This window comes from Ursus americanus, chromosome 16, assembly GCF_024610735.1.
Source record: "Ursus americanus isolate L20-20 chromosome 16, mUrsAme1.1.p, whole genome shotgun sequence".
Classification (NCBI taxonomy): Eukaryota; Metazoa; Chordata; class Mammalia; order Carnivora; family Ursidae; genus Ursus; species Ursus americanus.
This window is the reverse complement of record NC_142142.1, coordinates 1,969,979-1,983,174: the sequence shown is the minus strand read 5'-3', so window position 1 is coordinate 1,983,174 and position 13,196 is coordinate 1,969,979. Positions and strand designations below refer to the sequence as shown.

Below are 13,196 nucleotides of genomic sequence, written 5' to 3'. Positions count from 1 at the left end.
TCTATATGTGGAACACACATGTCTGAGTGTGAGGATGTGTACAGTCGGTCCTTGAACAACAGGGGCTTCAACTGTGTGGGTCCACTTATACGTGGATCTCTTTGGAGAAGGACAGCACAGTACTGTAAATGTCTTTTCCTTATGGTTTTCTTAATAACATTTTCTTTTTTCTGGCTGACTTTATTGTAAGAATAGAGCATATAATACATATAACATACAAAATATGTGTTGATTGGCTACTAATGTTACCGGAAAGGGTTCAGTCAACAATAGGCTATTAGTAGTTAAGTTTCAGGGGAGTCAATAGTTATATACAAATTTTCAACTGCATGGGGGGTCGACACCCTAACCCCACCCCGTCACTCAAGAATCAACTGTATGTGTATATATATATATTATCTATATATAGTGCATGTGTATACGTGTGAGGTGTTTGTGTGTGTGTGTGCGCGTATGAATATGTCTGTATAAAATGCCAAGTCAGCTAAGAGAAAAATCTTCAAACTGTATTCAATAAGGAATGCAAACATGGGTTTTTAGGGTATTATTTTTAACAATATAAAATACACACAGTTGCTAAGCATTTCAGGAGTTATTAACAGACCAGAGAGGATAAAGGGAATGCCACATACTTATGTTGATACTTTGGTAAAAATATGATTATTTCAAAATACCTGAGTCATTAAATGTTAAACTTATTATCTAGACATTTGCTATCAAGTAGATGAAGAAGTTCTCAACCAGTAAGTTAAAATCAACCTACCAAGTCTCTTTCCGCAGGTTCTGATGGCCTTGTTAGCCTGGGAGGGGCGGGCCCGCAAGCGCCTTCCGGGGAGCAGCTCAGAACCCACCCCTCAGGCCTGAGCAGCACTGCGCCGACGCTACGCACCAGAGAGCCGGGACGCAACAGCTCCCCCTGGCGGCCTGGGCTGCCCTGAGGGGAACAAAGCCCCCACTGGCAGGACACTCAATTACTAACAAAGAATTCAAATCTGTTGACTAGATTTCAAGATAAGAAAGAGAACAAACCCATGGAAAATTTTTCCATAAACATAGGAACAAAAGAAAAAAGGGTTTGGGTTAATTTAGGATATCTGGTTAGTAGAACACTATCTGGAATTAATCAAAATGTTACTAAATTTTATTCACCAAAAAGAATAAAGCTCTATTCAGACCTAATAAGGCAAAATGATAAACCTATATAAACAGTTTTAGTTATCATAAAATTGGAAACAAGTAACTGGATAATGTAATAAATCTTTTTCTAGGTAATACATAAACTCATTCCAAATTGTATAGTCTGGTAAAGCACAAAAATTAATTTTGACCCATGGGCCAAATATCGCACCCCATCTGTTTTACAAATAAAGTTTTGTTGGCACGTGGCCACGCTCATTCATTTACTGTCTATGCCTATTTTCATACCGTTAACATCAGAGTTGAGAAGTTGTGACTCAGACTATTATGACCCACAAAGCCTGAAATATCTACTCTCTGTTCCTTTATGGGAAAAGTTTGCAGACCCCTGCCCGACATAATCACAGATCCTAAAACAAACACGTAGGCTGCAGTGCTAAATCATGATAGTCTTAGGGGAGGAGAGAACTTGACTTTCTTTGTCATGTAGGGTCTTTCCTTACAAATCAACAACAAAAAAAGACAGAGTTGCAAAAACTGTTCCAAGTGTTGTGAGAGTATTTTACAGGTTGGAGAAATGGGATAATTGTTCTTCCTACTCGTTTTGTTGGTTCCTCCTACCTGTTTCTCCTCCTCCTCATCTGAGGTGCTACTGATATCCTGGACGTTTCCGCTGGGGCTGCCGGGTGGGTAATCTTTCAACTTCTCTTGAATGGACCAGTTGTCCTTTAGATCTGTTGTGTTTTCCTCATCACTTTCTGGGTTATTTTTCCATTCCTTCATCATTTCTAACACATTGGTTGGTCTTGCTGAAGAAAGCGTGTTGCCCTAATATTAACAATGAATTTTTGGTGTTAGAAACAGTTTAGAAAATTGAAAAGATTTTTACATCTTCTAGTAATACATTTTCCTAAATTGAGTAAGTCGCATGGAAAAACTATAATGCTGAGTAAACAGCCAAACTTCTGCGGCCCGTTGGCGCATCCTCCCTGCACTGACATGGCTCACGCCTCTTGACTGAGGTCAGGTGCGACAGGTTAGGGTTTGGGGGGAAATATGCAGGTTTGAAAGAACAATGCAACATGCTCCTGCAAGGGACACTAGGCATGGCAATTCCCTGGAATCGGAAGACCCCCTCATAGAGCGATTCTTAGAAAACTATAAGGGAAGCAGAAAGAATGAAAAAAGTTGCCCCCAGTCTAGTGAGCCCAACAGTAAGCGCAAGCTTATATAACATCAAAATCTCCAGGTAGGAAAACTGAACTCATTCAGTAGTTAAACACTGGGTCCAAGAAGACAGATGTCTGATTTGAAAGCTTTTTAGTTGACTGGAAGGCTTAGATGTAAAGTGGTCACGATCATAACTGATTCAGCACACACCGCTTTAATCCCAAATGTGACCACGCCATACCAAACTGACTGTTCTATACTAACAACACTTCTCTCAAAAATAATATTCCACTTAATGCCAAGAAACACATGAATGCAGTCTCAAACGGCTCCTGCTAGAGTAGGTGTGCTTTAAATATTTTTGCTCCTAACTCAGACTAGTAGAGAAAGTTCAGACAAGTTTAGATCACATTTAGATTAAAATGGGAAATGCAGGTGTGGGCACAGCTATGAAGTGATGCTATGTTAATCTGGTAAGTGGGTGGATTGAAGCATTAAGCATCAGTGACACAGAATACTCTGAAACGGAGCACTTTCAGGGCAGATTTCTGAGTACACTGTTGAGGAATTGTAGAGCTTAATATATTTGTGGTTAAAGACAGAGACACACAGTAAGTATGGAATGGTAATAACTGAGGATCATCACACAATTAATCTCTCGTGGTTCTTCTATTTCATCCTGTTTTAAGCAGTTCTATAGTCGTACCACTTTCATAGCATCTTGCTTTTTGCTACACTGTACCCGTAGCATCCTCTACCCATTCACACCCAGAATACCCTTACCTCCAGGGCTTAGTTTAAGAATTATCTCTGTCAAGAACCCCAGAACTTTAAAAAATGTTGTCAACTTAAACTCAGATGAAGTACAGATGGCGTTTCAGAGACCATAAAAGAGTTGGAATTGTCTAGAATGGTAGAGTCTCTGATACCTCATCGGAAAGAGTTCTGACCTCCAGAGCTCTGCCAATAGCCCTGCTTGATCTATGATCCATCTAGCCTCTATTACAACTTCCTGGTTTCACCCTGACCTTTAACCCTAATTTTCTTGTAATCACAATATCCAGGCTCCTGGAATGCGAGTACACAAAAGAGGTTCTTTCACTAGCCTGATATTATCTATGTCTGTATTTCCAGCCTCAATTGCCCTTCCCTGATAAGCTTTCTATAAGGTAACTCTTTGCATACTGTAGTAGGCACTAATGATACCTAACAGTCCTCTCTTCTAGGCATGTTGTACAATTCTGCTTCTCTGTATCTTTTGGGATATGACTATGTGACTTGTTTTGCCCAGTGAAATGTTACTGGACATAGTGTATGTCATTTCTGGGTGGAAATGATAAGAGAGCGCGCGCAATTTATCAGGGTCCCTATTCCTACCTTAGCAACTACAGGAGCACAGAGATGGAGCCCCTCAGCCCGGGTCCCTGAGTGAGGACAAAGTAAAACAAAGCCTCCTCTCCTCCTCCCAGCCAATCTGCAACGGAAGGCATTGAGACCACTGACATTTGGGGGTCATTTGTTACCACAGCATAATTTAGCCTATCCTGATATAAATAGCAAGTTAACATCTGCATTCTGTAAGTCACTTCCAAAAGGCCCTTAAAAAGAGCCCAGTGTACAACCAGCATAGCCAACAAAATTGTAATTACTACCGAAATCCTATCCCATTGGTACCCTGTGATGGTCCTTGCTTTGCACAGTCCTGATGTGCGTGAATTTCCGTCATCGTGACTTAGTGAAATAGTATCAGTCCCCCAACAACACAGTTCAAGTTTCAGTCACCGTGGTAGACTAACGATGATTACGTAAGGTTCAGACTTCACTGGCGGCTCTTCAAGCCACAGTCACTGCGGAATTTACAGATGTGTGTTGTGATCAGTGACAAATTATGTCACTTCTTTTAGTCTGTTGGTGATGGGACACTGGGCATTGGCTACTCAGTTCACACACAGGCAGCAAAGTATGCGCTTGTGTTGCCTCCTTGCCTCCCTGGGAGTCTGCCAGCCAAGATGAAAGGGCCGCAAGCAGATGGAAAGTGATCATGCTGGAAGTGAAATCTGAATCAAATGTCAGTGGAGTAGCAGAAGAAGTGGCTGACCTTGGAAACTCCGCCACCGCCACCGCTTGAGAGAACCTAGGTATGCAACCAAAGGAGCTTGGGAAGGCAAACTCACGAACACACATGAGAGGAGAGTGGTGTGCAGAAAGAACAGAGGTGCCCCAGTGAAAGTGATGCCTGCAAAGAAGGTGACATTTAAAAAACTTTCAGAGATAATTCATGACATTGAAAGCACAAAGGATAAAATGTTGGAAGTTCATCCAAACTTAGAGAATAGTATTAGAACTCACTAAAATATAAAAAAAGATACTCCCTTCTGTATTGTAAGTTATAGGACAAGAGGAAGAAGGTAAGCACTGTTTAAACTAATTTTGACAAGTTTTTATTTAAAAAAATAAGACATTTTAATTCTTAATATTTCTAATGTTTGAAATTACAATGCACCTAGAAAAATCAGTTTTTCTTTTGTTTCATTTTCCAAGTATTATAACCAATAGTTAGTTTTTATTATTTAACAAAAAATTTCAAAGGGCATGGAACAATCCTCACTTTCCCCAATGATTATTAAGATCGTTTTGCAGTTTCAACCTGCGCTGTTATTTTTATGGTCCTGAGCTACTATACGAAGCAAGGATTCCCTGTGTTATCTTGAACCTGCATCTCTAGCAATCTTTCAAATGCTCGTCATACACGTAAGAGCTTGATGACTGATACTCTATATGCCTAGAGTGCCTTTGTACTCAAAGAAATGACCCTATTTCTCATTCCAGGGAGATTGTGAAGAAGAGAGAGGATTCAGAATAAGACATTATACCCTCCGAAACACCCTATTTGGAAATCTTCAACTTTTTGCTTCCTAAATTCATGTGTGATATCAAACACGGCACAAATGGTGAGATCGATTCCAGACTTTCCCTGTTGTCTGAAGTCCAGCCAATAACTTACTAGACTACCTACCCCCTTCTTGCTTGCAAGCAGCTGGAGGAGGAATTGTCTCAAATGCTTGGACTGACCAATGAGTACGTGGGCCAGGGCTATGTGTCATGAGCCATGTGGGTTCAACAGAAATTACAAATTAACCAACAAAAATGGGCATTATTAGGGCAGACACTGTCAAGTGTATGTCGTTTCACTATAGGACACTAACCTCTGAACTCCCTTTACTGGCTGTAATCAGGGGTCAGACACTGAACGCATCAACTGTGAGCTAGTGCATGGCAAGGAGGCAGCAGTAACAGGTCAATAATCGGAGGCTTTCAAAAGTAGAACACCAACCTTCTGGTTACTAAACCTCTACTTGGTTAACTGACAGAGGGTTGGGACTATTTTATTTTGAAAAATGGAAAAATGAACACTCATGGAGAAGCAGCATTGGCAAAAACTAAGGTATTATTAAATGGAGACCAAAATTGGAGACCTAAACATATGCTCCTATCTAACATACTTGCCTGTTCAAGGACTGTGACTATCAGTATTTTATAAACAATAAGTATTTAATGAGTAGATCTGAATGAATGAATGATATTTATGAGCTGGGGTGAGGTGGTATGAAACATAAAATTGGCAAAGCTAAGGACGCCTGGGTGGCTCAGTCGGTTAAGCGTCTGCCTTCAGCTCAGGTCATGATCCCGGAGTCCTGGGACTGAGCCCCGTGTGGACTCCCTGCTCAGCTGGGAGTCTGCTTCTCCCTCTCCCTCTGCCTTTCCCCCTGCTTGTGCTCTCTCTTGCTCTCTGTCAAATACATAAATAAAATCTTTTTAAAAACTGGCAAAGCTAAAAGGAAACATTCTAGGTCTTTAGCTTCTGGTCATCATTTCTACTTTTTGTAAATAGCCAGAACTATTTATTTTGTAATGTTCCTAAGAGGTTTTTTGTTTGCTTGGTTTTTTTTTTTTTACTTGAGTATAGTTGACACTTAGGAATAAATTTTTTTAAATAGGAAAATGGAATAGTCACTTTATAAAAAAAAAACATAAAAGGATGCTCAACTTCACAAAATTAACAAAACCCAAATCAGAACAATGAGATGCCAATCTTCACTTAATAGGCGGGCATAAATTTAAGTTTCATAATACTCTGTGTTGGTGACGGTGTGGAGAAGCAGGCTTTCTCATTTACTTGCCTTTTATGGGAGGGTAAATTAGCAATAACCTATCAAAATATATAATGCGCATCCTCTCTGGCCAGTAAGTCCACTGTTAAGAATTTATCTGGTAACACAGCATGCAAACATATATTTATAAGAACATTTGTTGCACCACTGCTGTAATAGAAACAATCTGAAATAATTTAAATGTTCCATATTCATAGGGGACTATTTATTTTTTTTTATAATATTTTTTTATTATGTTAGTCACCATATAGTACATCCCTGGTTTTTGATGTAAAGTTCCATGATTCATTAGTTGCCTATAACACCCAGTGCACCATGCAACACGTGCCCTCCTTACTACCCATCACCAGCCTATCCCATTCCCCCACCCCCTCCCCTCTGAAGCCCTCAGTTTGTTTCTCAGAGTCCATAGTCTCTCATGCTTCATTCCCCCTTCTGATTACCCCCCCTTTCTTTATCCCTTTCTTCCCCTACCAATCTTCCTAGTTCTTATGTTCCATAGATGAGAGAACCATATGTAATTGTCTTTCTCTGCTTGACTTATTTCACTTAGTATTATCTCCTCCAGTCCCATCCATGTTGCTGCAAATGTTGAGAAATCGCTCTTTTTGATGGCTGAGTAATATTCCATTGTATATATGGACCACATCTTCTTAATCCAGTCATCTGTTGAAGGGCATCTCGGCTCCTTCCACGATTTAGCTATTGTGGACAATGCTGCTGTGAACATTGGGGTGCATATGGCCCTTCTCTTCACTACGTCTGTATCTTTGGGGTAAACACCCAGTAGTGCAATGGCTGGATCATAGGGTAGCTCAATTTTTAACTTTTTAAGGGACCTCCACACTGTTTTCCAGAGTGGCTGTACCAACTTGCATTCCCACCAACAATGTAGGAGGGATCCCCTTTCTCCACACCCTCTCCAACATTTGTTGTTTCTTGCCTTGTCAATTTTTGCCGTTCTAACTGGCGTAAGGTGGTATCTCAATGTGGTTTTGATTTGAATTTCCCTGATGGCTAATGCTTTTGAACATTTTTTCATGTGTCTGTTAGCCATTTGTATGTCTTCATTGGAAAAGTGTCTATTCATATCTTCTGCCATAGGAGACTATTTAGAAAATAATAGTGTATCCATAGTTTGAGATATAATGCTGCTTTTTAAAAAATAAAGAAATCTTTCCAAGATACATTAGGTAGAAAAGAATAGCTTGCATACTATGACCCCGCTTGTGTAAGGTACATACATAAAAATGTATAGAATTTTTTTTGAAAGAATGCATAGAGACTTAACAAAGACTATCTTTAGTAAGAGGGAATGAGGAAATGGAGGAAGAAAAGTCATTCTTCCTTTGTTATTTACCATTTAAGTCACTTACATGAGTCATCTGAGCTATTACCTTTATATGACTAGTAACTAGTGTACACTAGAGTAGAAAAAGAAACGATGCAAGTTGCAGATACCCACATGAACTGATGGCACCCAGTAAAACCACCAAACTCACCCTAATGGGCCCGATGAGTGCTGGGAAGCAGCGTGTGAAGGGAATAATGACACTGAAGTAAGCAGCTGCACGCCACTGTAAAATTTTTCCTAAAAGTCATCTCGGTGATTTCCTTTTATAAGTGTAGCAACTACATGAATGTACAAGGTTAGTGCTGATATTCCTAATCTTCAGGGGGGAGCAGCCTGAGAAATTTAGTAATTTGCCCTATTCCAGAAGTATATTTCTAATTGCCTGCCAAGAATTTCTAGCTAGAGGTGTTGTGGAGCCTTCAATACTGTATTGTATACTCAAAAGTTGATAAGACAGATTCTTAAAGTTCCCATCAAAAGAAAAAAAATTGTAACCATGTGAGCTGATGGATGTTGTAACTAAACTAATTGTGGTAATCATTTTACAATATATACATATGTCAAACCATTATGTTGTACACCTGTAATTTATACAATGTTATATATATATATATCAGTTATATCTCAATAAAGCCGGAAAAATAAAAACAAACTCAATATATTCCAAACAATATTCTCCAAATTATATACACCTGGCTATACATGAAGACTTGCAAAGGGATGTGTGGGCAAGGATAGAGCTTGCGGGGAATCCATTTCAAGACCCCCAATTTCCAACAATCTATTCTTTTTCTAAAGTCATCTCCTTAAGCAAGGATTTACGGTAATCCTTTCAATGTTCTTTTTCTTAAGTTAGCTTCTTTCAATTCTTGTGATTGTATATTTATTTTTTTGTGTGTCGCAGAAATCTCATTTATCTAAAATAATGAACTCCTATAAATCAACAAGTAAAAGACATAAAACCAAATAGAAAAATGGGGGGGGGGGAATACTTGAACAGGTGTTTCACAAAAGAAGATATCCAAAAGACCAATAAGCATAAATAAAGGTGACCAATTTCCTTTGTCATTCAGGAAATGCAGATTAAAACCACAAAGAGATGCTATTACATACCTACCAGAGTATCCAATAAAAAATATCGACAATAACAAGCACTGGAGAAGGTGGGGAGCAAACCTAGAACTCACACATTGCTAGTGAATGGTCCAATCACTCTGGAAAAGGGAACAATGGAACTTTCTGGCTAGGGATGGAAATGTTCCCTATTTTGTTCTGGCTGGTAGTTGCACAAATACACACATATATAAGACTCATCAAACTATGTATTTAAAATCAGTGTTAATTTAGAGTGAGTAGATTTTATCTTAACAAAACTATGATGAGTTTAAAGATAAATTTCATAGCTTCACAGATATTAGTACATGCGTTTAATCACTTTCACTGCTATATAATATTCCATTGTTAGACCATACCACAATATTCATTTATTTAAGTCTTTTTCAATGTTTTCCAATAAATTTCATAAGTTTACCCAAAGAGGTCTTAGAAATCTTATGTTAGATTTATTCCTGAATATTCTATATTCTTGGATACTGCATTACATGTCTTCATTTTTATTACGTTTTCTATTATTGGCTGCTTGTGAATAGAAACGTAATTGAATTTTGTATACCAATCTTTTTTTTCCAGCTTTATTGAGACGTAATTGACATGTACCAACACTGTGTAAGTTTAAGGGGTACATGTGTTGATCCGATACACTTCTATACTGATACACTGCTGACCCTTGAACAATATGGGTTTGAATTGTGTGGGTCCACTTACATGCAGATTTTTTTCAGTAAATACAGTGGGTTACTGTAAATGTATTTTCCTCTTCTTTATGATTTTCTCAATAACATTTTCTTTTCTCTCACTTTATTATAAAAATATAGCATATAGTACATATAACATAAAAATATGTGTGAATTGACTGTTCATGTTAATAGCAAGGCTTCAGTCAACAGTAGGATGTTAGCAGTTAAGTTTCTGGGGAGTCAACTGCACAGGAGGTCAGTACCCCTAACTTCCATGTTGTTCAAGGCTTAACTATATATCAATAATAAATCCAGCTATCTTACTCAGCTTTCCTATTATTTCAAATAATGTGTCTAATAATTTCTATATTATGATAAATAATAAACGTTTTATTTCTGCTTTCCAATTCCCATGCCTTTAATATCTTTTCCTTGTCTCCAGTTAACTAAAACCCACAATCTTGGAAAAAAATATTGAAAGCCGACTTCCTTGACTAGAGCTTTATTTTATTTATTTATTTATTTTAAAGATTTTATTTATTTATTTGACAGAGAGAGAGACAGCCAGTGAGAGAGGGAACACAAGCAGGGGGAGTGGGAGAGGAAGAAGCAGGCTCTCAGCAGAGGAGCCCAATGTGGGGCTCGATCCCAGGACTCTGGGATCACGCCCTGAGCCGAAGGCAGATGCTTAACGACTGAGCCCCTCAGGCGCCCCTAAAGCTTTATTTTAAAGGAAGTTCTCATATTTCCTATTTAGAATGATATTTGCTATATTCTTTTATATCAGGTTAGAGAAGTTTCCTTTTATTCCTAATTAAATTATGAATATATGTTGAGTCTTATAAGTGTTTCCTTTGAAATGATGCTTTTTTCTCCTTTAATATGTTAATGTGGGAATTTATATTTATAGATGTCTTTCTGAAATTAAACCATCATTGTATACTGAGCAAAAATCCAACTTGGTCATGATGTATTATCTTTTTATATACATAGTTGGATCCAATTTGCTAATATTTTGTGTCTAAGGTTTTATATCTCTATTAATAAGTGAAATGGATCATTTTCCTTTTTCATAGGTTTAGTTTCCATCAGTCTAGTTTTGTTGTACTACAGTATACAGAGTTATATTAGACTTTTTGAATAAGTAAAGAAAAATTCCCTCTTGTTAGGGGTGGGAGGTGAGCTACAAATTTGAGTTGAAAGTCTTGTAGGAACAATCTGTAAAATCATCTGAATTTTAAGCTTGGTGCTTTCCTTATGGAGGATTTTATATTTATTTAACATATATGTATATTTTACTAAATATAAGGTTTTAAATTTTAATTCCAGTATAGTTAACGGTGTTATATGAGTTTCAGGTGTACAATATAGTGATTCAATACTTCAATACATCACCTGGTACTCATCGTAAGTGTGCTCTTAATCCCCATCATCATCCTTATGGAAGATTTTAAACTACTACTTCAATTTCTTTAATAATTATAGGACCATTTAAGTTTTCTATTTATTCTTGAGGCAGTTTTATGAAGCTGTAAAATTTTTCTAGACCAAGAAATTTTGTCCATTTGGCCAAAGTTTTCAGATTTCTTAGTATACAGTTGTTAGGGTTCCCTTGTCTTTTAAATTTCTTATCTCTTGAATCACAATCCTTTCTCTGTGTTTTTCCTGTGGCTGAATTCTCTTTTTCATATAGAGTATCTAACTTTTTTCTTCGTCTTTCTTGATTACTTTCGCCAAAGTTTTCCCTATTTATTGGTCTTTCGGAAGACTCAAATGTTGGTCTTGTTATCTTTTTCTCCTCTACCTTTGCTTTCTATTTAGTTTATTTTCACTTAGTTTTTTTTTTCCTATTACTTTATTTGGGTATATTCTGCTGGATTTTTTTCCTGCAATTTTAAGTTGGATAGGTAGTTTATTAATTTTTACCTTTCTTCTTTTCTAATATAAATATTTTAGGCTACAAACTTCTGCCAAAACACACTTTCCAGCATCCTACAAGTTCTGACATGTTGTATTTTCGTTGTCATTCAGGTCTAAGGATTTCACTTCTTTCTCGTTAGTATTTATTCTTTAACCCAGGACTTCTCTAGAAGCATGTGATGTGATTTCTAAGCACACGCAGATATTTACTCTCGCTGCTACTGACTTCTGATGTGACTGCATATTGTCAGAGAACATGATCTGTGAGGAATTCACTGAAGCTTGCTTGCTTCACGGACTAGCGTAAGATCAATTTTGATAAATGTTCCACATGGGCTTAAGAAAACTATATGTTCTCTAATTGTTGAGTGCAGAATTGTATATGTATCCACTGGATAAGCTTGTTGATTGTGTTGTTAAAACCTCTGTACCTTTGCTTTTGTTTTCATTTGCTTTACATTATCAGTAATTGAGAGAAGTGTATTCAAATCTCCCACTATGATGAATTTGCCAATTTCTCCATGTAGTTTTGTCAACTTCTGATATACTGTTTTTCAGGTTATTAGTTGTATAAATGTTTAAAATTATTATATAATCTGGTTCAGTTGAATTTTTATCATAATAAAGTGACTGTCTTTAGCTCTAGTTGAGGTGTGTTAACGTATTAACTGGTATTTATTCATTACACAAGCTTTAATATAGTGACATGGGTTAGTGTTTGCCTGGTATGTCCTTTTCCATTCTTCTTTTTTTCAATACTTCACTGTCTTTATGCTTTGTAAGTGTTTCTTGTAAATAGCAGCTAGATTCAACTAAAAATTCAACCTGACAATATGTCTTTTAATAGGTTTTTCTAACTCATTTATTTGTTGATTATTTTTATATTTGGACTCGTTTCTATCATTTATGTTTACTACTTCAATTTGCCCCATTCTTTGATTTTCAATTCTTTCCCACTTTAAAAATCTGATGTCAACAATTTCTATTTTCGCACCCTCTCAGTGGACCGATGTTCTTTCTCCCTTCTCAGTGCTTCTAACTGGATATTGCTTCTCATTTTAATTCTTGTTATTATGGAAATACTTTCTCCTCTTATTCTTTGGTTTTGTGGTTTTTCAGTTTTGTGAGGGTTTTTTGACACCAACAAAAACTTTATCAAGGTATTTAAAGACTCTTACTGCACTCTGGCAGCAGCTTCTGGATTTGGTTTTCCTATTTAAATATTTCAACCAAGTGTTTTATGTGTATGACTTGTGTCTCAATCCTTCTGAAGTCTTGTATATTTGAAAATATTTTTATAATTATTTTCATTTGAATGATACTTTGGATGGATAAAAATTCTAAGCTTAAAGTTCTTGGTCTTTTAATATATTTAGAGTAATACTCTATTTATGCTTTTATCCAATGTTGCTCCCCAAAAGTAAGATGTCAATGTGATTCTTTTTTTTAAATAATTTTTTATTATGTTACGTTAGTCACCATAGAGTATATCCTTAGTTTTTGATGTAGTGTTCCATGATTCATTATTTGTGTATAACACCCAGTGCACCATGCAATACGTGCCCTCCTTAATACCCATCCCTGGCCTATCCCATTCCCTCACCCCCTTCCCCTCTGAAACCCTCAGTCTGTTTCCCAGAGTCCATA

At 37.1% G+C, this 13,196-nt stretch overlaps 1 protein-coding gene across 1 annotated transcript in view; it reads right to left on the bottom strand.

Annotated features, from left to right (window-relative positions):
* STK33 (serine/threonine kinase 33) overlaps nt 1-13,196 on the bottom strand; it is a 150,371-nt gene that overhangs the window by 14,190 nt on the left and 122,985 nt on the right. Inside the window, exon 12 of the mRNA XM_045803841.2 lies at nt 1,759-1,965. Coding sequence (XP_045659797.2) covers nt 1,759-1,965 — 207 coding nt within the window. The remainder of the gene's footprint in view (nt 1-1,758; nt 1,966-13,196) is intronic.